Source organism: Hyposmocoma kahamanoa, unplaced genomic scaffold (genome assembly GCF_003589595.1).
Source record: "Hyposmocoma kahamanoa isolate Upper Pololo Valley unplaced genomic scaffold, ASM358959v1 88, whole genome shotgun sequence".
NCBI lineage: Eukaryota > Metazoa > Arthropoda > Insecta > Lepidoptera > Cosmopterigidae > Hyposmocoma > Hyposmocoma kahamanoa.
In genome coordinates, this window is record NW_020654466.1 from 13353554 (window position 1) to 13381380 (window position 27827).

The 27827-nt window shown below is 35.4% G+C and overlaps 1 protein-coding gene across 1 annotated transcript in view; it reads left to right on the top strand.

The window, feature by feature from the left end:
- LOC113235647 overlaps positions 1-27827 on the top strand; it is a 128160-nt gene that overhangs the window by 58890 nt on the left and 41443 nt on the right. Inside the window, exon 2 of the mRNA XM_026471468.1 lies at positions 20931-21251. Within this exon, the coding sequence (XP_026327253.1) occupies positions 20978-21251 (274 nt within the window). The 5' untranslated portion in view covers positions 20931-20977. The remainder of the gene's footprint in view (positions 1-20930; positions 21252-27827) is intronic.

Here is a 27827-nt window from a genome sequence, read left to right on the forward strand (position 1 = left end):
CCTGATCTTAACTATAGAATTCCCTGCACCATGAGTACCAGAGCAACGGAATTCACTCTGGGGACTTTTCCAGAACACCTAGATCAGAACTAATTTAGTAAAGTTCATTTCCCAAATTGGTCCTACCGGGAATCGAACCCGGAACCTCCACTTCCAGCACCCACATTATAAATCGTTGGGTCACCGAAAGAATACTGCCGTCGACCTAGCGCCTCTCAACCAGAGGGTCGTGGATTCGAATCTGAAAATTTAATTTGAAATTTACCATGAGCTTTTCGGTGAAGGAACACATCGTGATGTGGTGTGAAGTTCCCAATCTGTAAGGGCCCGTGTCGGAACACAGACCATGCGCCCTCATTACGAGCAGGCCTGTGCCCAGCAGGGGAACTATACATAGGCTAACTATTATTGTTTTGTATTATTATTGTATAGTAAAGGGTGTAAGTCGTAAATCTTTGTCAGAATATTAGTTTTCGACTTGAATCTCTATCGCATAAAACTGTGATTCTACTTTATAATATTACTTATATAGTACCAATGTAGTAATCCAATTTCTGAGTGCTTACTTTTCATCGATTTCCAGCTATAAATTGAATTAGGCTTTATTTCTGAAATTTTCACGTCAAAGACCTTTGACAGATTTTCTGCTTTGTTAAAGTGTAGAGAGATTTAAAAAAAATGATATAACTTAGATGAAAAATATTTTTTTTAAACCAATGCCTTCTGATAGTGCATCAACCTAGTATATTTAAATATGCGTACTACAATAGCAAATTTTGCAATTAAGAAGTAAAAATATTGTGGTAAGTATACGAATACAACATGTTAAAAGAATTTAATAAATAATTACAATGAGTACAGAGATTGCATGAACAAACTATGAAAAGAATAAATTATTTACTTTCATGTCACGTGTTAGCCTCTTATGAATAATGTATTTGTAGCAACTAAAGTAGCGCCGCAAGACTTGTTCTGTGGTTATGTACTTTATTAGATACACCGTTATGACTATAGTTGACTGGTGCTAGGGACGCCTTTATTGGTCTCGAACCCTTTATAATGATAGCATACAGCTGGCAAAGCTTAAAATCCTTGTCTTGAGCGAGCCCTGTAGAGAATCTTTGGATCTAGGTAGAGACGACAACAGAATGCTGAGTATAGTCTTAATAGCACACACGTTGTGGCTTGAACACATGTGACATCTTGGGCTGATAGAAAACAGAGAGTGTAGATTCTGTCACGAGGCGGATGAAACTCCTCTACATCTTGTTAACCAATGCCGCCTCTTGATGGGCGTACGAAGCTCCTTACTGGGAAGGCACGAAACACAATTTTAGTAGCAGCAGAGCTCTTTGTGAAAGAGTTCGTCCAGGGAGGTACTGCGACTTTCCCTATTTCCACCGCCAAGCAGTAATGTGAGCATTGCTGCGTTTAGCTTGTGAACAGTAAGGGTGCTGGTGAAACAGCTACATGGGACTTTTCAACTTATGTTTCACAGTGGCTGGCGCAGTGGCACTGCCCCTCAGATCTCTGTGATTTAAAACACTGAGCGGTACTACAACTAGTGTGATTACTACCAGGCACGACTTCTTCGTCCCGCTACTTGGTATCATAAAAAACATCCACAGGACATCAAAACCGTCGAAGCCAGAAAGATACTTCAGTTCTTTCTTCAGCTGTTGGCTTTGGCTCCCAGATGTAATTAGTGGTGATCACAATAGATCAGTTAAAGGTCGCAGTGATGAGGGCCTGTTTGGGCCCTCAATGAAACCACATTAATAATATTGACCATAGTCCTCTAAAGGCTATATTTACATGGTTTTCTATTGAGTAGTTGTCATTTAGATAACAATTAATTACCAAAACATTACCGTTATTCTAGGGCAGAGTAAAGAAACGTTGGGCGTTTTAAGAAATATTGCTCTTCTGTCGTTTCGTGTCCTATAAATTTATAACTATACGAATACAAAGAAAACGCGTATAAAAGTTACTCGACGGTACACGTGTTGCAAACGACAGGTTATTTGTAAAAGGGGTCGAATGACTCTTTTGGGGAACGCCGTATTAAAATGCTACATCTGTTTGATGATAGGAATCGCTGCTGTATCTACTTATATAAATGGTGAATTATATTGTCTTCTTCGTCTGGTGTACCTTCAAAATAACTTTGATCACGACGTCGCTTAACATCAGGTGAGATTGTGGGCAAGCGTGTATCTATTGTATTTATATATTTAAAAAGTGCCGCCATGAATATTTTTTTCAGTTGACTAGCCTTTTCGAACTGATCCAGTCATTAATTTCATATCGAATATTTCCTATATATGTATATTGTAAATAAGAAATAAAATAAAAATTACCAAAAATTACTCATTTAAAGCCCGTATTTGCATTACGACCGAATTATTACATTTCAACAAATAATAATATAAAAAGAAAACATGATACATATGTGTGTATTCTAAATATATCGGGTTATAGGCTGCATGAACTGCTTCTATTGCCAATAAGCTGACAAAGTTCTTTTGTTTGACCACATTCTTACATAACGGTAACCATGTAATTTGTAAGGGTCAACATACATTATTGTGCAACTGACGATGTGCAACGTCGCGCCCTGCGTTGGGTACGTGCAAAATTTGTAAATTATAATTTTTAGTACAATAAAGTTACTCCGTGGTATCGGTCGAGTATTATTTTTACAGCATCTTTGACATCTTCTTGCATCATCTCGCTGATACCACCTGACATATTGCTGTAAGAGAAAAGCAGTTAGTACATTTGGCCCATCGAGCCGGATCTATGTTGCGTTGATACGACTAGCGCATTGAGAGGTTCCATGGCGAGCAACATGTACATATTGCTCGCCATTGTGCGCTGCTTCTCTTATACAGCAGAAGCAGGAGAGACGAATCAAAGTATTTGTTAACAATATGCACTTACATAAATATAACATCCCAATACCTACGTCAACGCCAACAGTCACAAAATATTCAATAAAATCAAATAAAACGTCCACGATTTTACGCTTTACCGCATCAACATTACAATTAAATATATCAACATCCAGGTCATGATTGCTCAGCACACTATCCAAGCTCTTGCTAGCTCTACATTGAAAACTGTTTTTTCTATAATTAGTCCTCGCTAAGGGAATTGAAATAGGGTGATAGTGCCCATAGGACGCGTAGGTACATTAAACTAAAATATCACCCAGTACTTCAAGGCATGCATTAATAACATTCGCAAAACCAAACATTTTGAAAAAATGTTACAAGCGCCCTTTCAAATAACAGTAGCAGAGCTGGTGATGTTTAAACCGGTTAATAGATGTTCATCAAACTAGCTAAAAACCGTCCCGATTAAATTAGCCTTCAAATATAAAAAAAAACACTAAGGTCAGTCCAGCCGTTTGGAAAGTAAAGTAAAGGTAAGATGCCACATTCTGACAGACAAACTGATACATAATAATAGGCTAACTTATAACTACGCTTTTTGGCAAAACACTAGGCAGTTTAAAGTAAAGGTAGGCGTGTTGGTATATACTTTTGTAGATATGTAAGTACGTATTAAAAATAATTTGTATAAAAATTACATATATAATTATATAATTCCCTTCTCTCAGTAGCATTCTAAATCTCTAAATGTTGAAAGGTTTAAATAGAAAAAGTCAATTTGTTTGGCTTCAAAGCGGCCGGCATTCAAATGGCTCAATTATTTTTTCCAAGATCGCGTTCATTTGTCACAGCACGTTTTGTCGACACGGCCTGCGGTTTTTGTACTTAGATCGATATCGTCGCTTATTTACTCATTAATTTGTCACTGTCCGGCAAATTATCCTGTCTCCTTAAAGGGGCGGAGGACTCTTTAGTTCACTGCCAGTGGATCTGAGAAGTATCATTGGCTTTTTGTTAACAATTGGGTGATTTATTTATTTTATTAATCGATTCTAGCAGTTGATAACGCGTTAATGCGTTAGTGATATTATTATACTGAATATTTTATAAGCCAGGGGAATCAGTGCTGTAGTGGCAGAGACTGTAAATGTTTGCAACAAAGTCAACTTTCCAAAGTTAAACAAAACTTGTTAGCGACATTAAACCTTTATTCAAGGTAGGTATATTTTTTATTAACTTCTCTAAATTAACCAGGGTAATAACGTACATCTAAAAATTAATTTATTACAGTCATATATATATATTTATATATATATGACTGTAATATATATATATACACACAAACTTACGTGTCTGAAGAAGTACTCGAGACATTATTAATTACTTCCTACCGTGGATTTCCGTCTACGTGGAGCAAGATAATCGTATCCGTATATTGAAGACGGCAATACAAACATCAATCAACGGTATCATAGGTTAATCTACTGCACATACTTCTGGGTACAGTACGGGTTCGTTGCCATAATGTGATATTTGGGTTGAAACTGTCATTTGTTTATTCTTTAATTTATCAATGTCTGTCTTTATGGTTGTGGGGAGCTTATCAGTAGGTGCTTTCTCTTTCTATAAGCAAAAATATTATAATATATACAATGCTTTTTATTGTTACTTTTTTATGATACTAAGTGATGGGACGAACAAGTTGGTCGCCTGATGGTAAACGACACGCCTGTCTCCACAACAGTTGCAGTGCCACTCAGAGCTTTAAATTGCAAAGACCTTAGGGGCATTGCTACTGCGCCCATCATCCTGAGACATAAATTGAAAAGTCCTATGTGCCTGTCATTTCACCAGCTCCCTTACCCTTCAAAACCGAAACGCAGTAATCCTCCCATTACTGCTTGACGGCAGACATAGGTAAGGTGGTAGTACTTCCCTGGACAAACTCTTTCATAAGGACCTCTACTGCAACTAACAAGATAAAAAGTGAAAAAGAAAGTTAACGTAAGTGGTACTTAGTGAAAGAGAACTATGTATATATGAACTATGTATATGCGGGGTGTATGGGTCAATTGTCAAAACGGTGAGACAGACGATGGACAAAAGTTAGTATAAAATGTCAGGCAAGTTTGTGGATAAGATCTGGGTAGATCAGTTCAGGAATATTCCGGAAAGCCGGGGCTTACTGTTGCTATTGCAGTGAGATTTTACATCTACATATTTCTGCCGGGCACAAGTCTTTTGTAGTCAACGTTTGTTCAAAGCAGATTAATGTACGGTACATTAATTCAATGCATTGTACATTAACACGTTAATAAGTAAAGAAATAAAATTAAATTAAATTAAAAGACATTTAATTTTGAACAAAACATAAGAAACGCAATACTTAAAAACGAAAAATAATTGACTGATGTTGATAAAAAGGTTAAAAACTCAGCATGGCTGATTTTCAGTCTTCGCCTGTAGCTGGCTGTAATAATACATGTACAATATATTAATCTGCTGAAAAGGGACCGGATTAATTTATTATTAAATGATTACGACAAAATTATTTCTTGAGGTACCAAACAAAATGTTGCCAATGAGATATATTTATATTATCCATAAGAATTGAGGTAATTACTGGGCTAAGCCCAGAACCTATTAATTAATTTGTACAATTTATTAAATAGATTTAGCCACAGAACAGAACAATGACTACAGCAGAAGTGATTAGTTAGCTTCTGACGCGAGCCAACATTAGGTCTCGAAAGACCTACTGTATGGTATGGTTGTGTCATTCTTTCGCGTAAATTCTCTAAAATCGCAAAAAAATGTGTTATTGTGCTGCTTTGGAGTGCAAAAATGATAGCTGCAACAAAAATACTACGGGTAATAGTAGTATTTTATTCCAATGTTCTGTTTATCGAATTGATTCGGATCTTCATCGTTGTAGTTCAGCTACTGGCCGCAAGATGGCAGCACGTTGAATAAAATTTCAATATAAAATCAAAACGTCGTAACTTGCAATAAAGGTATTGAATTTTCAACTATATAGTGACTGGGTAAATTTTAAATTATATTAACACTCCAGAATTTGTTACTTCTTTATAAATTAGAAACTATGACCAATCATTATCAAGATTTCGTAGTGTTTATCAATTATGTTCGTGTGCGTTTTGGCGATAGCGGTTCCAATAGTAATCGAGGCTAAAGGTACTTCCATTGTTTTTTTCTTCCGTGAGTTTAGCTTTTGCTACAAAGTAAAAGTAAATAAACAACCTGTATTTATAATACCTAATCCAAACATACATTTCAATGGCAGAAATTAATATTACATGTTATTATAATACTAACTAGTTTTAAATACAATTTGCTATACCCTACCAGGGTTCATGTGATACTATTATTTACGTGTAACAACTGTATTTACCAGGATTGCACTAATATGATATGATATTCTGTTCTATTAAAGTAAGTGTAGGTCACTCAATAGTATCCCATGAACCGTTAACAAAGTTCCAAAACAATTCAAACTTTCAAACAGAAATAGCAATTCTAAAACCAATTCATCGGTAGTTTGAACTATAGAACGGTTATACTTTGACGTGTTGTCTCGGTTTATAGAATTGCAAATTTTAACTGAATTTAAACCGTTTGTAGATGCAGTGGGTTTGAACACAAATTCGCTTTTACGTTGATTTGCATGCTGCTGTGTCGCATTTGTGGCGACTTTCTATCATTTGCATCATGCATCCACACATGTGTATTATATTTATGGTAATATTTATATTAAATCATTAAAATCGCTAGAAGAAAATCCTTACGTACCTTTGTGGAAATGGAAAATCTATTCTATATCTAGTTTCACAATCACATATCACATACATACACACCCACATACATTGTTATACACTCGCACGTTCACATATATTTATACATATAATTCATGTACACATTATATACTGAACACTTATTTCCGCAGATGTGAGGGAAACGACCTTAAGTGCCTAATAGTCATTTTCAGAATATTTTGAAAAGATTGAGGCTTTTAATTTAGGCATTTAAAAACAATCGCTAGGTTAAAAAAAACGTTAAATAACAAACAAACGACGCCAAGACTTAAAACCTTTTACGATTGCGTAATCTTTAACATTCTAAAGCAATGTTTGTAAAAACATCTTAATTCTAAAATATAAAGTTACGATCCTTCACTTTTCAACCACAGATTTGTTTTTAAATTTATCTTGTTTTTATCATAACTAAGCCATTGATTTGATATAGTGTCGCAGTTTTATGCTAAGGAAGTTGGGAAGGTTTTCCAACACATTTGCTTAATTTGAGAACCAGATCCACTATTATTGTACCAAATTGAGAAATAAATGTAGCAGTAGAGCTTCCTGTGAAACAGTTCGTCCAGGGTAGTACTGCCGTCATCCCTGTTTCTGCCGCCAAGCAGTAATGTCAGCATTATTGTGTTTCGGTTTTGAAGGGTGAGGGTGCTGATGAAATTACAGGCACACGGGACTTGTCAACTTATGTCTCAGAGCGAGAGGCCCAGATCTTTACGATTTAAAGCTCGTTAGTGGCACTGCAACTGTTAGGGACAGGCGTAAAGCTTACCATCAGGTCCACGACTTGTTCATCCCGTCACTTGATATTATAAGAAAAAGTTCGTGCAGGGAAGTACTGCTACCTTACCTATTTCTGCCACCAAGCAGTAATGTCGGCATACAATTTTGAAGGGTACTTATGTCTCAGTGTGACAGTCACAGTGGCAGTGTTCGTCAGAAAATTGTGATTGAGACAGGCGTGTCGCTAACCGTTACCATTTCTTTATTTCATCTTCTTCCCTTCAAGTGACTGTTTCTATTCAATTTTTAATAGACCTTTAAGACTGGAACTACCTAAAGACAATTGCACGAAACAACGACGTAGCCCATTGAACATTAGCTTTAGTTGTTAAGGTACGATAGGTAGGTCTCTTCCTGCATCCATGTCCTCTCTCGTTTATATTCATTAGTGAAGAATTTTAAACTTCATTGCTCATTTGAAAAAGATACTCTAGGGGTTTGTCTGTTAATAGATATTTGCACACATAAAAATATCATAGATAGAAACAACTTGAAGCAACCTTAGAGTAGCAAGACAGGTGCCGGCTGTTACATTCAATGCCGCACAATGCAAGCAGCCTGCTCTAGGCTGTTTTGATATTATGTAAACGCCTTTGCATCGACGCCGCAAATGCTGTTTCTTTTCTGCCCCTACATTTTTTTAAAGCTAAAACGAAAGACAAGGAAAAATTTTAAACCATCTCTGCAGCCAATTTTGTGTTTTATTAAAAAAAATTAGAACACAAAAAGTATATTAATCACACAAAAGAGCTATCTTACACAATAGACTAATTTTTAAATATTAAAAAAAATATCATCATCATATCACTCGGAAGACGTCCACTGCTGAACATAAACCTAAATATGATATGATATGATCTGATCCATGTGGTCTCTCTGAATTAGTTCCTATTTTAGTAACAATAAATTGATGTATAAATTCATTATTTTATTAAAAGTTTGTTTTATTTTCTAGTGATATTATTATTTGAAATAATTTAAATTTTTTATTTACTAATTTTTTATTTATATTTTTATCTTTGTTTATTACTTTGCTTAGTTTCCTATTTTTAAGTTTTTACCTACATACTAACTGGGTACATGTGATACAAATTTTATTTTTATTTGATTAAATATTGAACACTGAATTTATTCACACCGTCTTCCACTATAATCTTATCATCTAATCTATAAACCCACGAGTTACTTTGATGTCTTGGTGTTTCTGTTAATATAGTACTAATAAATATACTCTGATATTTCGAGAGAACTGTTCCCTAAATTGGCAATATAGAGCATTGACACCGTAAGTGGTAAAATTTACATAGTTGAAATCACGTATTATTATTCGTAGAAATACCTATTTGAGATCCAGTAAAGTTAGAAACGTAATGATAATTCCTGCTGAGTTTTCTTTTAAAGCGTTCAATATATAATATATTATATACGTCTGGAACGCTAAGCAAAAAAAACACAAATATTTTTTACGTAATTCTTTACGAACGCGTATACGCATCCAGCTAAATTTCAAATTATGTGGTTACAAATGACAAAATATTTTAAGCGTGAAACATACCGAGAGCGGGTGCGAGTCGGGCGCTGTTCGGGTCGGGACCGCTGCCGGTCTAATTCCGTGTATTTATATGAACGACAATCGGCCGAACGCGGTCGCGTGACGGGATTTATTGTTAACATCGTTACATATAAAAACATAGTATTTAAGTATACGTGACGGAAATGGGAAAGGACGTGAATAATATCGACGTTGACGATATTGTGCCCGTTCCTGTCCCGTTCCCGTCCCGTCCCCATTTCGCATACTGCAACTTTTTTAGAAACTATCGCAATAACATGAACTGCCTCAGTGACCGAACGATTACCATGCTGAATGATACTGGGTTCGATTCCCTCAACAGTTTGTGACATCTATTTGTCAAATTTTATTGAAATTGGTTAACGGAAAGTGGGTGAAATCCAATGAATCGGATCCGGGTGGAAGATTTTTTAAAAATTTCAATAGGACGACTACCGAAGTATTTCTCTTTCCAACAAAAAAATAATAATCGAAATCGGTTTACAAATGTTGTATTAATCGCGTAATACGACACACAAAAAAAAAACACTCAAATTGAGAACGTCCTCCTGTTTTTGCAAGTCGGTTAAAAAGTATTCATTCTCGACAATAATATTTTATTTTCAAATAAAATAAATCTATTCCAAAATCAATTTGATGAAAAAGAGTACAATTTGAACCGGTGTTCTTCATTTCCTCGAACCAAAAGCTTAATCATGACTAGGGGGTGAGTAGGTACTCAGAAAATTTTCTTGCAAAAGAGGACTCCAAAATTGGAATCGCGATTTGAATTCCTGATTTTACGAAAGGATTGAAATGGTGGAATACTCAAAATTTGCATTTGAACGTCAAAGGGGTCCGGATTACAGGCGCTTATGAAAATTTGTACTCGCATTATGGTTGTTCGAATAAGTATGAGGGCTAACGTAGTTGATGCCTTTTCGGAACCAGATTGTGATATTCTGTTTACACTCTTATTTTATATGATTTTATTTAAGCCAGTTTATTGTGTAATTGTGATAAATATTTTTGATAGATTTTGCAGTATTTCTATAAAATCTTTTTTTATACGCAGGTTTGTCAAAATATTGCACATTTCTAGTTTTCGATAGTGTATTTATTTAGTTGTTAGTTTACTAGATTTTATACAAAATGTGTGAAACCATAACCTTAAAATGCATTTTTTTTCTGATAGCAAGTGACGGGATGAACAAGTCGTGCGCCTGATGTTAAGCGACACGCCTGTCCATAGCAGTTGCATTGCCACTCAGAGCTTTAAATCGCAAAGGTCTGAGGGACATTGCCACTGCGCCTGTTACCCTGAGACTTAAGTTGACAAGTCATGCATGAAATTTCACCAACACCCCTAGCCTTTAAAACCAGAACGCAGTAACGCTGACATTATTGCTTGGCGGCAGAAATAGGTAAGGTAGCAGTGCTACCCTGGATGAACTCTTTCACAAGGAGCTCTACTGCTACTTATATCGGGGTGTAATAACAAAATGTACATATTAGAAAAAAAACAATTTCCTTAATGTCATTGATGATAGTGCAGTGTTCACGAGTATCTCTTATGAGTCATAATACCAATTGACATGAAGTTATAAGAGAGATAATAGCAAGTGACGGGACGAGTAAGTCGTGCGCCTGATGGTAAGCGACACGCCTCCCCATAACAATTGTAGTGTCATTAAGAGCTTTAAATCGCAAACCCTTCAAAACCGGAACGCAGTAATGCTCATATTACTGCTTGGCTGAAATCTATCACAAAGAGCTCCACTGCTAGTAAACGCATAGTATTATAATTAATATAATGACATACAAAGATTTTTTAAACAGTTCAAAACTAAAATCTGCCCTTCGATAGAAAAGTTGGACAACAATAATCTCAGTACAGAGTACTAAAAACCGACCTCTAACGTCGTTCATTCCCTAGTTTGCCACCCTTAGAGGTGAAATATTTTTTTCAAATTAAAATGGAACCATTTCTGAGGTGCCCTCTTTCCAATAAAAAAAGAATCATCAAAATCGGTTCACAAATTATCGCGTAACATACATAAAAAAAAAACATTGTCGAATTGACAATCTCCTCCCTTTTTTGAACTCGGTTAAAAACAATGAAGGTATTATTTGTTTCGAGCTTTTGATAGCTCGCATGAATCGTATTAACGACGACACTACGCAAACTGAACAATTTCTCGGTAAATTATACTTTTGCATTCCGCAATCCAATTTTCCGTTTTAAACATAACAAGCAACTTTAGATATTCAAAATTTTAGTAGGTCACACGGTTAGTTTTATTGTCTGCATTTGTATAAACTTATAGCTGCCATTGCAGATTTTCTTAGAAATAAAAGCATTGTGAAGTGACCCAGTTTCTTCAGTTCGTTATATCTATGACATTATAAGTTTATACATGGACAGCGTTAGAGAAACTATGACAATTGTGTTCTAAAAAGTCAACAAATCCATTAAAGTGTCATAGGTATTTGTAAACTTTGATCTTATCTGTTTTTATTTGTCATGTTCAGCTCTCAGGTTGACTGGTAGAGAATGCCTAAAGACATTAAATGCGCCCAGAGAAACCACTGCCACCTTATCAATTAATGCCGCCAAGCAGTAACGTGAGCATTACTTCTTTCCGGTTTTGATTTGTAAAGAGGTTGGTAAAATTACAGACACATTGGACTTACCAACTTATGTCTCAGTGTTACGGGTGCAATGGCATTACCCCTCAGATTTTTGTCACCAAATTGTTAACGCCGATAAATAAGACTTTATTATTAATGATTTTATTTTGTTCTAAAAACATCATATTTTCTGATTGTTGTAAAGAATTCTTAAAGAAAAACCTTCTGAGTTACATATAAAAAATACAGTTATATATACATTACTTACGTTAAATATGTTCAGTGCACCAGCAAAAAATAATCCAAAGCCATTTTTCGCTCGCCTAAAAAGTTACTAGATACTAAATGATTTATGTTGTCAGTAAAGAAAATTGAAGTAAAAGCCCTTGTGTCCCACGACACGCCTTACTTTACAGTAGTGGATAGATAGGTAATCTGTTTTCAACTTAACAGTAGCACTCAACTACAAACACAATCAGATGGCATGGCGTGAAAGCATCGACCCTCAGTTCTCTAAGTAGGGCAATGCTTAGAGTGACAATGCAATCGCAGTTGATTGAGAATTTCGGTACCAACGGGTTAATACTTTGAAAAAGTATTTTTTCTTGTTTGTATTTGCAAACTCTGTCAAATGCTAAAGTTATAATATTTGAAAAGTTTGTAATATTGGAAATGAAACTTTTTTCATATCTAAATGACGTATATTTGTGTTGTAGTTTTTATAATTGCGTTGGTTTGCGTTAATATTGTAGACATAACTGGTTGATAACTATACCGTTTCAGTCAACCGTGACCATGGAATATGTAAAGGAACAAGTATATGGCACGGTATGCAAGAAGACGTCGGTTCGAATCCGATCGGATCGAAGGAATTTTTTCTGAGTGTTCGATCTTTGTATTAATAATTATAACAAACTAGTGGAGTAATTTCACAAAAAAAAAATTGAATATTAATTCAATATAAAATTTAATTAAGTATATGAGCGATTTAGATGGGAAAGAATAAAGGTTTTTTGATTTTGTGAAATGTTATTTAGTTAGTCACGATATATACTTTTAATTTTAATTAATATATATTTAATTAATTTTTTTAAGGAAAAAATAATCTTTCATCCAAAAAATTAGCCAACTTCCCATTATCTAGTTCGTTACACAAGTTGCGAGCACGAGCATTCAAACTGCATTACAAGTGCAAAATAACAATCGAAAGGTATTTTCGATACAGTCGGCACGACTATACACTGCATTGCCATAGCACGCCAAGTGCATCACAAGTCCCGACGTCTGAAACAGCTGGCGTGCAGTCCGTGTGCAGTTGCGCATTTTTCACCCGAAATGCTTTATAAATGCGATGCAGTTGGAATGCAGCTTTGTGTGATTACACCATTGGAAACCCTGAAATGAATTGATCTGAAATCAAACTGAGAATGTTCTTGGAAAGTTGGAGCGCGTAGTGAAAAGAATAAGAGGACTTACATGAAAAGAATGAATGAATGCACGAATGGAGTATGTTTCGAAGTGGCGATCTATATTCTTTGTCTGACCCAAAGGTAGTATATTGCTTAGATATAAACTGATGTATATACACAAGTACCAAGAAATTAGAAAACAAAAAACACGCCCTTATTGAACATAAAGTTTGGTCACAGTATAACAGCCCTTCCAACATGTGTGGAGCCCATAAATAATGCGCACCTGTAAGTGGCTAGATGGCGCATAGATAAAGAAATTTAATGTATCTGCACATACCGAGATTTACGGCATCCGCTTTGTCAGAGCCTGTTGGGTTAAACAATAGGATTATAGGAACTTTGACGTGTGGGAGAATTTTAACGAAATGCGTGATTTAAGAGCAGTACCTATTTCAGAACAGGCTTTTAGATGGGATTGGGTTCTGTTGAGTTGTGTTTCCAGAATTTTGTATTATTTTACTAATTGAAATTGAATTTCGAAAATAGGATTAAGTTCTTAGAATTTGAGGATAGGTAGTAAGACAATAAAGATAAAAAGAAGGAAAAGGAGGAAAGTAATCCTCAAATATTTTATTTATGTCATAAACGTATTAATCGTATTAATCGTAAAGCCGCCCAAACATGTAAACTATAGTTTATGTTACGATGAAACTGACATATATTGCATAAATGGTTCATATATAAATAAAGATTTGTAACAAACCTACCTTATGTATTAGAAGGCCTTAAGCCAGAATGTTTACTTTTAGTTCACTAAGAATCGGCTAGATAACATTGACCCATTTGGCGTTATTTCTGAATCGCGGTGTTAAGTTTTTCCCCCGAATGGTGACTATTGTAACACAATATTGTTTACGTGGGGAGAAATCTGAGAATACCGAGAGTTCAGTTAGGCTAACCAGTAGTTGAGTCCCTTCTTGGGAACTGCTACCCGGACCTTCTGATATTGCATAGGGTGAAATTCATCATCTCGCGGAACGGTTTCCAGCAGTCGAGTTCCTTCTTGGGAACAACTGCCCGGACATTCGGCATATAGGGTGCAATTGTATTGGCGTCATACAATGTGAAAATAAATCTTCTAACAACAACTTGGATTATTCACTTGACTGGAGCTGCGTAAACTCATCCCACAGAAGAGAGAACCCTCATCCTTTACAGATTTAAATAAAATAATAAAAAAGATTTTTGCACTCGTCTCATACAATTTTTTAAACAAAACGTAGATTGCGGTAAGAAATTACAATACACTGAAACTTTCAATGTAATTATCAATCAAAAAATGCAATTTTTACAACCATAGTAAGTGAATAAATAAATTTGATGGACCTCCTATCGCCCAGGGATAATTTAGTTGAGCAAATTGAAAAATCAATTATTAACGCAGGCAGTGCCGAATAGCCGATCGTCCATCGTGTAAATTGCCCTGATTAAGTTATTAATGTTCCGGTTTCGATATATCCGCCAATTTGGTTCTGTAACTCACGTTTTGTCGTTTTTTGTTTATGTTTTAATTTTTTTAAAGTATCTATCTCTTTATCTTTTATTAAGAAAATTGTAAACAAAAGGTTAATATGGAGCTACAGGCACTTAATTTAGATAAAATTAGTGCACTATTGAAAAGCATTTTGGTTACACTAACAACATAATAAGAACGCATACGAACTCGGCATCTAACGAAGAACGTTATAAGACCGTACAAGCGGATATAATTAATTAGTTTCGTCCTAGCGAGGCAGGTACTATCACTTACGTTTGAGAAGGATTCAGAGGGAAAGATGTGAGGTCTACACTGTCTACGTTACATCTGACACTAAATATACGTAATTTAAACCTCAAGTTATTAATTTTCGTGGTTATATCGGGGTGTAATAACAAAGTGTACATATTAGAAAGAAACCAATTTTCCTTAATGTCATTGATGATACGAGTATCTCTTATGAGTCATAATACCAAGTGACATGCAGTTCTAAGTGAGATAATAGCAAGTGAAGGGACGAGTATGTCGTGCACCTGGTGATAAGCGACACGTCTCCCCATAACAGTTGTAGTGTCATTCAGAGCTTTAAACGGTTTTAAGGGTTTGCGACCCTTCAAAACCGGAACGCAGTAATGCTCACATTACTTCTTGGCGGCAGAAATAGGTAAGGCGGCAGTACATCCCTGAACAAATTCTGTCACAAGTTTTCTGCTACTACTAATATCAATGTTCTACAAGGAGACTAAACTCAAAATTATAGCAAAAAAAGAATTGAATATACATAGTTACAAAAACATATATATTTTGTTTCAACTTATTAGAAAAGCAGAAAGGTGTTTTTAGGTATTCTTCAAAAACAAATTCTTTTATTTCACACACATTATGAACATTGGCCTAGTAGATCACTATCTCAATATCGATCTTTACGTTTTCGTGGGCTCTTGATGACTTCCTATATTATGGTGTTAACGATAGGTACTTACTTGTTCGTTCTTTTTTTCCCCGTATTTTTATTATCAGAGATCGGAACAGGTACTGCATACTTACTTAAACTTTAAAGACGCAATACGTATAAAGCGGATAATACCTCCATCTAAAATCCCGGAATGTATACTACTTCGTTCCATTTTTAACCAACTTCAAAAAAAGCGGGAGGTTCTCAATTCGACGGTATGTTTTTTTTGTATGTATGTTACGCGGTAACTCTGCGGCATTTGTGAACGGATTTTGAAGATTTTGTTTTTGTTGGAAGGAGTACCTTAGATGTAGTTCCATTTGAATTTGAAGAAAGTAGTTCTCTAAGGGTGGCAAACTAGGGGATGAATGACTTTTGAGGTCGGTTTTTTTATTGATGTGTCAACTAGCAATTAATAATGTACCAGGCAACTACTCCAACGCCTGGTCTCGGGCTAGGAGTCAACTCAACTAGGAAATTCCCTGATTACCAGATTATGAGTACCAGAGCAACGGAATTCACTCTGGGGCACTTCCCAGGACATCCAAACCGTAACCAATTTCGAAAGATAAAGTAGAAAAGAAATTAGTGTATGGAATAGTAGTGTTGTGATTGTAAGTTAAAATTAATTATTTTCTTTTGAATTTTTCCAATTTCCGAGGGGGTATTATTCACTCTATATGCATTACACACACTAAAAGATTGTTCGACATTTTAAAAAACTACAATCTAATCCTACATATTACTGAGCCTACTAGAGGAAAATCATGTCTAGATCTTATAATCAGTAATATCACCGATGCGATAGGTTCGGTTTCAGAACTATGACTATCCGATCATAACACAGCACAGGTCCTACAATTCCAAGTTAACAAAAAGTCTATATTTCCAAAAATTATATTTACCTATAAATGATGTTATTCTACAGAAGACATGTTAAGGTTTGTAGGTCACATAGGCAATCTCTCATTTTCGGACATATACAAACACCAAATCTTGAACAAAGCCTTTGACGAGTTCTACGAATTATTTTGTCTCTTATACAAACTCTGCTTTCCATTAGTAAAAGTTAAATAGATATCAACATTAAAATCACCGTGGTTAACAAGAGGCCTCAAAAAAAACTGTGCTACAAATAGAAAACTCCGTTTTAACTATTACACACACAAAACAAACAACGGTCAACATATCTATCAGACTTACAAGAAATTACTCAAAAGGTGTATTCATTATTCTAAGAAAATGGCGAAGAAAAAATTCGTTGTAAATAGCAAGAATATTTGCAAAGTTACATGGACAATAATTAAGAATGAAACTAGTAGTAGCTACGTTAAAAATTATATACAAAAAATTAAAGACAAAGACACTGAAATAATGGAACCAATAAAAATTGCAACCAAAATAAATAATTATTTCATAGAATCAATTACCGAATTAAATAATGACATACAAAATACGATACCTAACAAAAAAACTTAAATTCTATCTTTCTAACTCCTGTAGACGAAAATGACATTAAAAAATTAATTTTGTCACTGAATAATACTCCATCTGAAGGTTATGACTCTATATGTACTAAAGTTATTAAAGCATGTAAGATATGACATGTAGAATCAGATAGGCGGAGTACTTGCCTTTTTAGTAAATCTCTCCTTAGAAACTGGACGTTTTCCAGAGAAATTAAAACTCTCAATCGTAAAACCATTACACAAAAAAGGAGACACTACAGATATTACTAACTATAGACCTAACACTTTGATTCCAGTATTATCAAAAATATTTGAAAAAGTCATGTACCACAAGCTTTTATCATACTATAATCGATTTAAAATTATACACGAGAATCAACATGGGTTTCAAAAAAACAAATCCACAGCACACGCAGCGTTTCACATAGTTAACGAGATTTTACAAAATATAAATAGAAAGTTGTACACAACGGGACTATTTTTGGGCATGTCTAGGGCTTTTGATTTCGTTTCACACGACTTATTTTTGACGAAATTAGAGCATAACGGAGTTCGAGGTCCAGCACTAAGTTGGTTAAAATCCTACCTTACAAATAGGTCACAATGCGTACAAATAACCCAACTAAACACAAAAAATTGTACCGAAATATAATAAATCTCACTTTAAAAGTAATAATTACAGAGTTCCTCAAGGGAGTATACTTGGTCCCCTGCTATTCCTATTATATATTAATGACGTATGTGATAGCACGGAACACGAAATAATTCTTTTCCCAGATGATATTTCAGTGGTTGTCACTTCTCCAATAAATTCAACATTAGAATATCATAAAAACGAATTGAAAAAAACAATGACATCACTAATTGACTACCTACAAAAACACAATCTTCAAATTAGTTTAACTAAAACTAATATAATGAATTTTAATAACTTACGAACACAGACAATTGACATGGATTACAAAGGACAAATCTTGCGAAACGAAACCAATGTGACATTTCTAGGATTAATTATAGACCAAAAGATGAATTGGAGGGATCAAACGGACAAAGTATGTGCTAAAATAAATAGGTTGCGTTTGCTCTTTACTAATTGTCAAAAGTAGCGAATAAATGCACAGCCAGGACTGCCTATTTTGCGTGTGTTGAGTCTGTACTCAGATACGGTATCGTAATTTGGGGCAACGGAACAGATTTTGCGAAGGTTTTTATTGCTCAAAAGCGATGTATACGTGCCACAAGCAATGTAGCACTGTACTCGTATGTCTCATGTCGTCCTCACTTTAAAACACTAAGAGTATTGCCCCTCCCGTGCCTGTACATTTTCGAAGTTGGTATATTCGTGAAACGAAATCTATCGAAATTCTTAATAGCGAAGGACGTAACATACAGAAGCCTAAGGAAGCCCAATAAAGTCGTACTAAATACAATACCCAAAACAAATCGTTTTCTAAATAACTCGTATGTAATGTGTGGAAACATTTTTAATCGTATACCAGATCGCATTAAGCCTCTACCATTGACTAATTTTAAAAAGGAATTGCGCATGTGGCTCTTTGATCATTTGTTTTACTCTATTGACGAATTCATGAATCATAAAGAATAATTAATTGATGCATACATTTTTCCCATCTTTAAAAAAAATACTATTATTATTATTAAATTATGACATACACGATTCTGACATATCAAATTAAATCAATTATCTTAAATTTATCAATTTGTTGCCTAATTATTGTTTTAAAATCGAATCTCAATCCACCAATGTATTTATTTTATTATTGTATTTGCATGCTTTTATTTTAGAAGGCCGAATAGGTTTAAGTTCTGATTTAATTTTTACTTTTATTTTTGAAGCGAATAAATGAATTATTATTATTATTACTTGAAATATATACCGATCACTGTTTAGTATATTCACAAGTTCTCAAGTAATTGATCTTCAAAGAGGTTCTTTGATCACAAACAAAACATGTTAGTAGACTAAATATTCAAAATTTAATTAGAAAGTCAAATAAATAATGAAGCAATCTATTAAAGGAAATACTATTTTTTCCGATTCTTTTTTTTCTTCCATTAATGGATTGCTGTCAATTTAAATATCAACCTATGTATAGGGTGAATGTTGCAATGAATGATAATAATATGTATGCTTGTAAAAGTGTGTAGATATATACATAATTACATATATATCACTATGAAAAAATATGTATAACATTACGTCTAAAATATAAAGGCTTCTAAGTTACGCCATGTCGCGAACTTTTAAAGAAATTTCTTATACAGAAAACATGTCAGATTTCAAAAGTTCAATTCTATTGCGCCGAACTCTCAGGGGCCTGTACCATGAACTTACAATGTCAACTGTCGCTAGCAACCGCGTACAATATTTGTTTAAGAAATTTTAGAACTTATGATCGCTAGGGACGTTGTAAATTTTGCCTTAAATAATTGTCAAATATTTGACGCTTTCCGTAACGACTAATAACATTGCAAAGTCATGAGCTACTACAGTAACTTGACAACCTTTACCGATCCAATTAATAAGACAGAGAGATAACTGTGTAGTTCGGAAAGCTTTTCCAGACTAGTCCCATATATTTCCATATAAGTTTTGTTTATAAAGGGCACTTTAACCTGTGCAAGTGAGCCTGCACAATCATGTCCTGACCCCAGATCAGCCCGTTTGTACAGACTTCGTCCGGTTCTCAAAAGGCTAGTACCTTGGGTGAGCTGCTCCGGGTGCAGGTACAATGCCCTTTCCATTTTGCAGATAGGTACCGGAGATGTATTGCACAACTAATGGTTGTCACCGCTAAGCCGTTGATTCTAAAGTCCACTACCAAATTTCTTCTTGGGTGGTGAAGCTGTAGGCACGCTCACATTCCAAAGCCGAAGCGTTTGTTCAGTTCCCAGTAACCTAAGCGGCTGGTGGGACCGGAGGACATCAAACTCATCCTCTACTAGCTCTCCGGGCAAGTGCCGGAGATATCGGTCGCAATGAACGCTCCGGTCACATGCTACCGGAGTAGATGAACGCGTCCATCACTACAACTAACCATAAACCCCAGCTAGTTAATACTCAAGTCCGGGTCCACCTGAGACGCCCGTGAAAGCGTAGCACTGGTCTTACCGGGCAGTCCGTAGTCTCGCCTGAACTCCCTATCCCTCGGGTCTAAATTTGACAAGAGGAATATTATTTTAATGTTAAAGTCGCGTCATAGCACGAACTGAGTGAATGAATAGTCACAAAGCTGCCAATTAAACATCATAGTTTTAACATTGCAATAAGCTTACTTTAAGCGTGTTATGGTACGAAAAGTCAATTTAAGGTTAAAGTAATATTGCTTTAAAGGGTTGTGGTAGGCCCTCTGGACTTCTCCGGAGCAGATAAAACTTATGATTCTGAGGACGCCTTCAAATTAGATACTTTTAGAAGCGCAGCAGCCGCGCCACTACTAATTTTCGTACAATATTTAGAAGCGCAGCTGAAGCGTCACGAGCGCGCCACTTTCGCAGACTTATCGCAGATATTGTATGAAAATTAGTAGCGGCGTAACTGCCTACGCCACAGAAACGCTACTGCAGTGCTTCTACAAGTATGTAATTTGAAGATGAACTTACAATAGGGTTTAATTTATATTATCTCCAGCTAAAAACGAAAAAAAAACTCGTTTCATTTACATATATACATTCATTCAAAATTCGTAATACAGCTTTTCTTTGCACTCTTACCTCAATGAGCTAATCTAAAATTCTCGTTTTGAACCTTTTGTAACAAAAGCATTAATTCGTAATTAAAAGGGGATCTTATCCCGTGCATACTTATTTCAGAAAAGTAATTTCGCCCCTTCATTGTTACAGGTACAGACAAAATGTTGTGACGTCGACATCGAGAGAACGGGACGAAAATGTATTCTTACCAAAATGTAAATAGAACTCTATTGTTCATAGTGCTGCTGTCGCTAAAACTGTGTAGTCCTCAAGACTTGAATGAGGAGTTTAGTAATGATGATATAAGTGAAATACAGACTATGGTAGTGAAGAAAGTGGCGAGAAACGTAGCAAGTCCTTGCAGATTGAGTGAGTTATTGTGTGACACTGGACAGTGCATATCTTTGGACAAGTATTGTAATGGAGAAGACGACTGTGGAGATAAGAGCGACGAACCAAAGTCTTGTTCACGTAAGTTTGACCTAATTTTGTAGTTAGAGTATAGAGATACTTACTGCATTATGACTGTGACGCATCTGCAAAATAGCAAACGGAATGCCGTCTGAAAGCAATTTGAATGCGGTGGGCGCGACTGCACGCCCACAACACGTTGACTGCACCATAAATATGTCAAGTAATCCAACTTCCGCCTGTTCGACGCGTCAATGCCTACACGCCACTCGGAGCATAGGGTTGTCACGTTATTATTAATTTTAGTCGTACATACAAATTACAAAACATAATTTGATAAAATTAAGGTATTCTTCACAGTATTGTCGTGTTCTATTGTAATAATCTTTGTCAAATGCTGTACATAGACATTGATATTTTTATACAAGCATCGCTTTTGTCAAGCAAGTATCGCAATTACGGGAGCAGTATCATGAAATAGAAATGTACTGCGAGTTTGTATATACTTAGCAATACATTTATAATTTAAATATAATATTTTGATTTGACTCAGAAAATTATGTTAAACATATTCTGTAAGTGCGACGACCAGCGCCGTGCAACGCGAGTGTCGTGTGAAATTATACGGATGTGTCGGCACACAGCGCGCGGCGAGGGCGTGCACATATCGATGGTGGAAATTTTAAATGTCGTAAGGGACATTTTGTTGTCGGAGAAATTGACCTTCCGACAAAATGTCTCTTGGGACATTTCAAATTTCCACTGTCGATATAATGGTAAAAGTAATTTCGTCAATGTATAGGATTTTGAAAAATCGTAAGCGACATTTCGTAGTAAGAAATATTTTCCATTACGACAAAATATTCCTTACGACATTTCAAATTTCCACGGTCGATATATATATAAGCGGCGCGTTACGTTTATATGAAGTGACATCACTTGTCTTATTATATATACGGCGTGCAGTATATAGTACATAATATATACTATGTTGCACGCCGTTCTAGAAGACTGCAGTTGTGATCCCAACTATTTTTTCTTTTTCTCTATAGACTTTGTTAGTGCTTAGTTTTGAACGGAGTTAAATAAAAATATGTGTTATTATGATATTTTTATGATATTTTTCTATTACTGAATGTGGATAAATAATAGTTTAAAAAATTGTGCACTTAAATTATGACGCTATTTAGAGGGAGTTTTAAAACCTTATTTGCATTACATTTGTTATGTAATAGATAAAATCTGTATTATTATTATGTTTGATATGTTTATACAAGGTTGCATTAAAACATTTTTAATTTAAATTAATATGTAGCAATAGTAAAAACTAACAATAAATTAAATATGCGCATAATTAAAATATGTCGTTGCCGAACCTATTATATGTCAACTACACGAAGAATGCTCATTTGCTACCAAAATACTTTTTTGGGTCATTCAAACGCATTTTAATATGCTTCCCTTTTCGTTTAGAGCTGACGTCTGTCACAAAAGAAAAAAGGTTTGAAGATACTCCAACATGGCGGCCGAGTGGCTGTGTCAGCGGTGGACTTCCCTCCCCCCAGTTTCCCTTGCATCCCCCGCAGTTTCCTCACTCATCCATTACGTAAAATACATTATACAATGTACCGACTTTTGACAGTCACTTCGTCCGTATGTAAATAAATCTTTAGGTACAAAACAAACGTAGGTTTTGAGTTCAAACACAAAAAACCAGAAATCTTCGAATTAAAAATCAAGTATGGTCATAATTTCTTAAAATATGATTAGTAAAACAAATTACTTAGTGTTGACAAATTTTACTACCAATGAAATTATGGACGATGTTCAATTTTATTTAATTTGCTTAATTTTAAACGACGGTTTAGACCTTTAGTATTTTCAAATATTGAAACTAACAATACTATGAAATTATTGACGAAATTATGCAGTCATAGTAAACAAGAAACCGGGAATAGTTTTATCATGATATCTGTGCAGATAGGTTTACTACGTACGTTTTTTGTTGTAAAGTATGACGTGAAGGCTCATGAAGCGATCCAAAAATAAAAATAAATCAATGCTGGAACGCTCTTGACTGGTTTTTAAATTTGTTATGGTGCGCCTTTGAGCCTGAAAAGCTGTTAAAATATTTTTAATATTTCCTCATTTTACGTAATCGCGGCTCTCTGAACTGATTTTCTATAGTCCTGAAGTACGTTTTAAATCGGCAAAGTTTGTTCGTTTTAAAGGGGGTCTCCGAAAACATTGTTTGGAATTTATTACAGAAAATTGAAGTTGGAAATATTAAATGGACAGCCTTAATTATGGAAGTTTTCCGAGTAGCAATTACGCTAAGTGATATTTAATATTCATTTATTTGAAACCATAGATTTGGAAAAAAGAAGCCCAGCACCCCTACCATAAATTTCCAGAGTTGACATGATATCCTGTTTTTCAAGTTTTGAGCTTACGGAATTCCTGTTGGCTTTTGTGCATGGATAGTAGATTTTCTGAGGGTTAGATACCTTTAGTTGTAAATGGCAACTCGTCTGCTCTTCATGGTATTAATGCTTTCGTACCTCCAAAATCTGTTCTCTCTGCCTATTCTTGCTGCATATCAATGACCTGCTGCTGATGCTCGGTATCCTTGGGTGTACAGACGACAGCACAATGGTGAGTACGAGAGGTGATGGTCACACGGTTGAACCTGACCGTAAAAGCGACTTTCGACTGTGGAGACGCGAACAGGGTCAGCTTTAATGCCGTTAAAACACAGATGGGTCTCTTTTCAACAAAACGGAGTGCCCTCAATCTGGATTTCGAAGACATCCGTGTCTCGAGCTTCTTTTCTTTTTTATTCTAAATTTAAGGAGCTTTACCGAGTATTTACAACTCGAGCTAAGAATTATGACAACAATATAGATAGGAAATGAAACTATTTTTCCGGGTTTAAATCGCGTATAATTTGTTTTTTCAAACAAACCGACGTTTCGGGCCCTTTACAGGTCCCCTGGTCAACCGTCAACCGTGACCATGGGACCTGTAAAGGGTCCGAAACGTCGGTTTGTCCGGAAATCCGGAAAAATAGTTTCATTTCCTATGTGTAACAATCGCGAAAACCTAAGAACTCGAAACAATATAGATTTTAAGCTATATTTTAGCTTTCGTGGTTATTCACTAAATGATTATCACTAAGAGGAATTTCATTTTCACTCATCGCAACTAGTGACTGTGTGGTAGGGAAGAGTGGAAAAATCCACTTGTTATAGAGCGTGTAACCATTCCGAAATATCGGGAAAATAATAATAAATCATATCGTGGTAAGAAACCTGTAATTATTGATAATTATTTAAGACAACAATGTCCACATGAATTACTTGTCATATATGCCATAACATTTAGATTTTTTTCTCAAAATAAACGTTCTGGTATATTGCGTGGCCAGTGACAGTGATTGTTGTAATAATTCAACCTTTTTTTAGCATTCCCCTAAATAATATGTCTGTTTTGATCATCGATGCTATATCGATGTTTTTGTTGTTCACAGCGGTGGACGGGCGACCATCACGAAATTCGTCACTGAGATTCACACGACCGCGTTAGAATTCTGTAAACTAGCTATAAATAGTCGTCTAGCATGGTGCTTCATCGCCAAAAGCAGTTTGAAGCCGGGCGAAGCTCCGCTGAGCTGTTACATTACACTTAAAGTCGTAGAAACTCATACTACGAAAATTTTCACGAGTTAAATCCATGGTGATGTAGACAACCAATTTGTAAAATGACGCCACAATGTAAAAACAAGTGACAGTCAGATGAAACAAACTGTAATCTACAGCCAAAGAGTTCCATTTTCAAATGTTGCAATTACTTTTTAAATATTGTTTATGTAAGTGGCCAGTTCCGGAAACTTATAATGCGCCCTTATGGACATATAATGCAATTTCTAACATATTAATATGTTAATTGTCATATGAGATATTTATTCTAATCGCTAAATTGATTCTAGAATAACGTTCTAGAATCAATTTAGATAAAAAAGAAGTAGATTTTCTTTAACAAAAGCTAATGAGACTACACAGCCAATTAAATTACATCTAGTAAAGTCTTAATTAAAACCGTGCCATAATCTCCTCTTGGACTTTTTCCGACTTATTCGGTTCTCATAAAATACGTTTTTACGCCGGATTCCTTCAGAACGATAATTGTCTTACACAAAGGACCTCCGTAAAGTCCCGACAAAGGCTTTTGAAGGAACTAGATTACTCTTCTGCTCCCAAGAGGATATGCTCGTGATGATGTTACCGACTTGATTATTATCCTTATGGGGAACTTATCGGGGGAAATACCGAGTGTCTTCTACAGTCACGATAGGAAATGATTCATTTCTGAAATTTCTGATTCTTATGGGAAAATAGCTTCGGTGTATTTTCTCTTATTGATTGATATTCGTGATGCAAGCTGTAGGCATGTAGATATACCTTTATTCTTAAAGATAAACAGAAACGTCCTTAATAGCAACAAATAACCTATTCTTAGTCAAAATAATTTAATTAGCTCTGAGTGGCACTGTAACTGTTGTGTGTGCTTATAACAGGAGAGACAAAATTTCACACATATTTTGTTTCGTGTAATTCGTATTATATTTATAACTTTTTGATGTAATAAACGAGCTATATACGTATTATCTAATGTGTCATCATCATTATGCCACTCTCAATGCGCGCCTTTTCGACCGATCTTCAGCTTATCGCATCTATCTGCTGCCCAGCAGCCTTTCGCAGATCGTCACTCCATCTGGCCAAAGAGCCTACATTACGTTTGCTGAGCCGTGATCTCCGCTCAAGAACTCGCTTCTCCCATCGGTTATCGGTTACAGATTTGGCCAGCCCACTAGGGTAAACTTGCCTAATTCGTACTTACGCCAAATTCGTACTCCACTTATAACTCGCCTTTGGTAACAGCTATCAGCGCCTCTAGTGTCACAAAATAGAAATAACAGTCGGCCATTTTACCACCTGACAGATAACACCTGTGCTCTCGACAAAAATATTGAAAAAGTAAGTTTTTTTCAACTATTATTGTAATATTTTTACACATTTCGTAAGAGTTTTATTCAAATAAGACCGTGTATAACCTATTTTACGATTCGATACGTATTAATATGTGTCTTTGCGATTTCATATGATTTTTTATCATACTCGTAACTGTTGTCAATTTTTTTGGCGGTAAATTTAAAATTTGTTTGGCCCTTGCTCCTATTTCGTACTCGAGTTAAGTTCTTAAAACGTACTGGTACGATTTAGGAAAACTATTTATGAATCTGAATTTGATAATTTACCATTTCTTAAATTGTTTATTACAAGTTGTTTTATTAGATTTTTGATTGGAAAAATAACCACATAAAAACATATTAAACATAATTATTTTCTATTTTAGAACACCATGATAAAAAGAAAATATTATTCTTGGAGTAAAGAAGATATGGAAGAAGCGATTAGAAAATATAACAATGGGGACTTAAAATTCAACGAAGTTTGCCGTGTATTTAAAATACCGAAACCGACATTTAGACGACATTTAAAAGGCTTGAATACACGTAAAAGAATTGGACGTCCGAGTGATTTAACGGAGGAAATGGAAGCAGAACTAGTCAGACATGTTCTTTTGTTGGAATCTAGATTTTTCGGCTTGACCATTACCGATTTACGGCGCTTAGCTTATCAATTAGCAGGTAAATACGGACTGAAACACAGATTCAATAATGAATCGCAATTAGCTGGTTGGAAATGGTATTACACATTTATGAAGAATCATCCAGAAATATCCTTACGAACCCCAGAACCCACATCTATGGCTCGCTGTAAAGGATTTAACAAAGAAATGGTGATGGCGTTCTTCAACAAATATGAGTCCATCTTAGACGAAGGTCAATTTACAGCCGAAAAAATTTACAATATGGATGAGACAGGATTGAGCACAGTTCATAAGCCTTCAAAAATTTTGGCTCAAAAAGGGAAGCACCAGGTTGGAGCTGTCACTAGCGGTGAACGTGGTGTTAACACAACATGCATTTGTTGTATGAACGCAGCTGGAGAATTTGTGCCTCCCATGCTGATATTTAAACGTAAAAGGATGACAGAGAGCTTGATGCGAGGAGGGCCATCGAATACTTTGTATGATTGTTCAGAAAGCGGTTGGATCGTCAGCATCTTATTTACCAAATGGCTTAAACATTTTATAAAATGTCTAAGACTGCAAAAATCGCAAGAAAATCAAATTCTTCTCATCCTAGATGGTCATTCGACGCACACGAAGAACATTGATGCAATTAATCTTGCTAGGGACTATGGAATAATTATGTTATCTCTTCCGGCCCATACCACACACAAGTTGCAACCATTAGATAGATCATTTTTTAAAACTCTAAAACAGAATTTTAACGCTGCCTGCGTGTCATGGATGCGAAATCATCCTGGATCTGTCATAAAACAAACAAATATTGCAGAAATTTTGAAAGAGGCTTATCTTCGAGCAGTTTGTATGGAAACTGGAATACATGGCTTCGAATGTTGCGGTTTATGGCCTTGCAATCGCTATAAGATCAGGGATGAGGAATATGTCATACTTGAAGAAGATAATCTTAGTCTTCCGGAA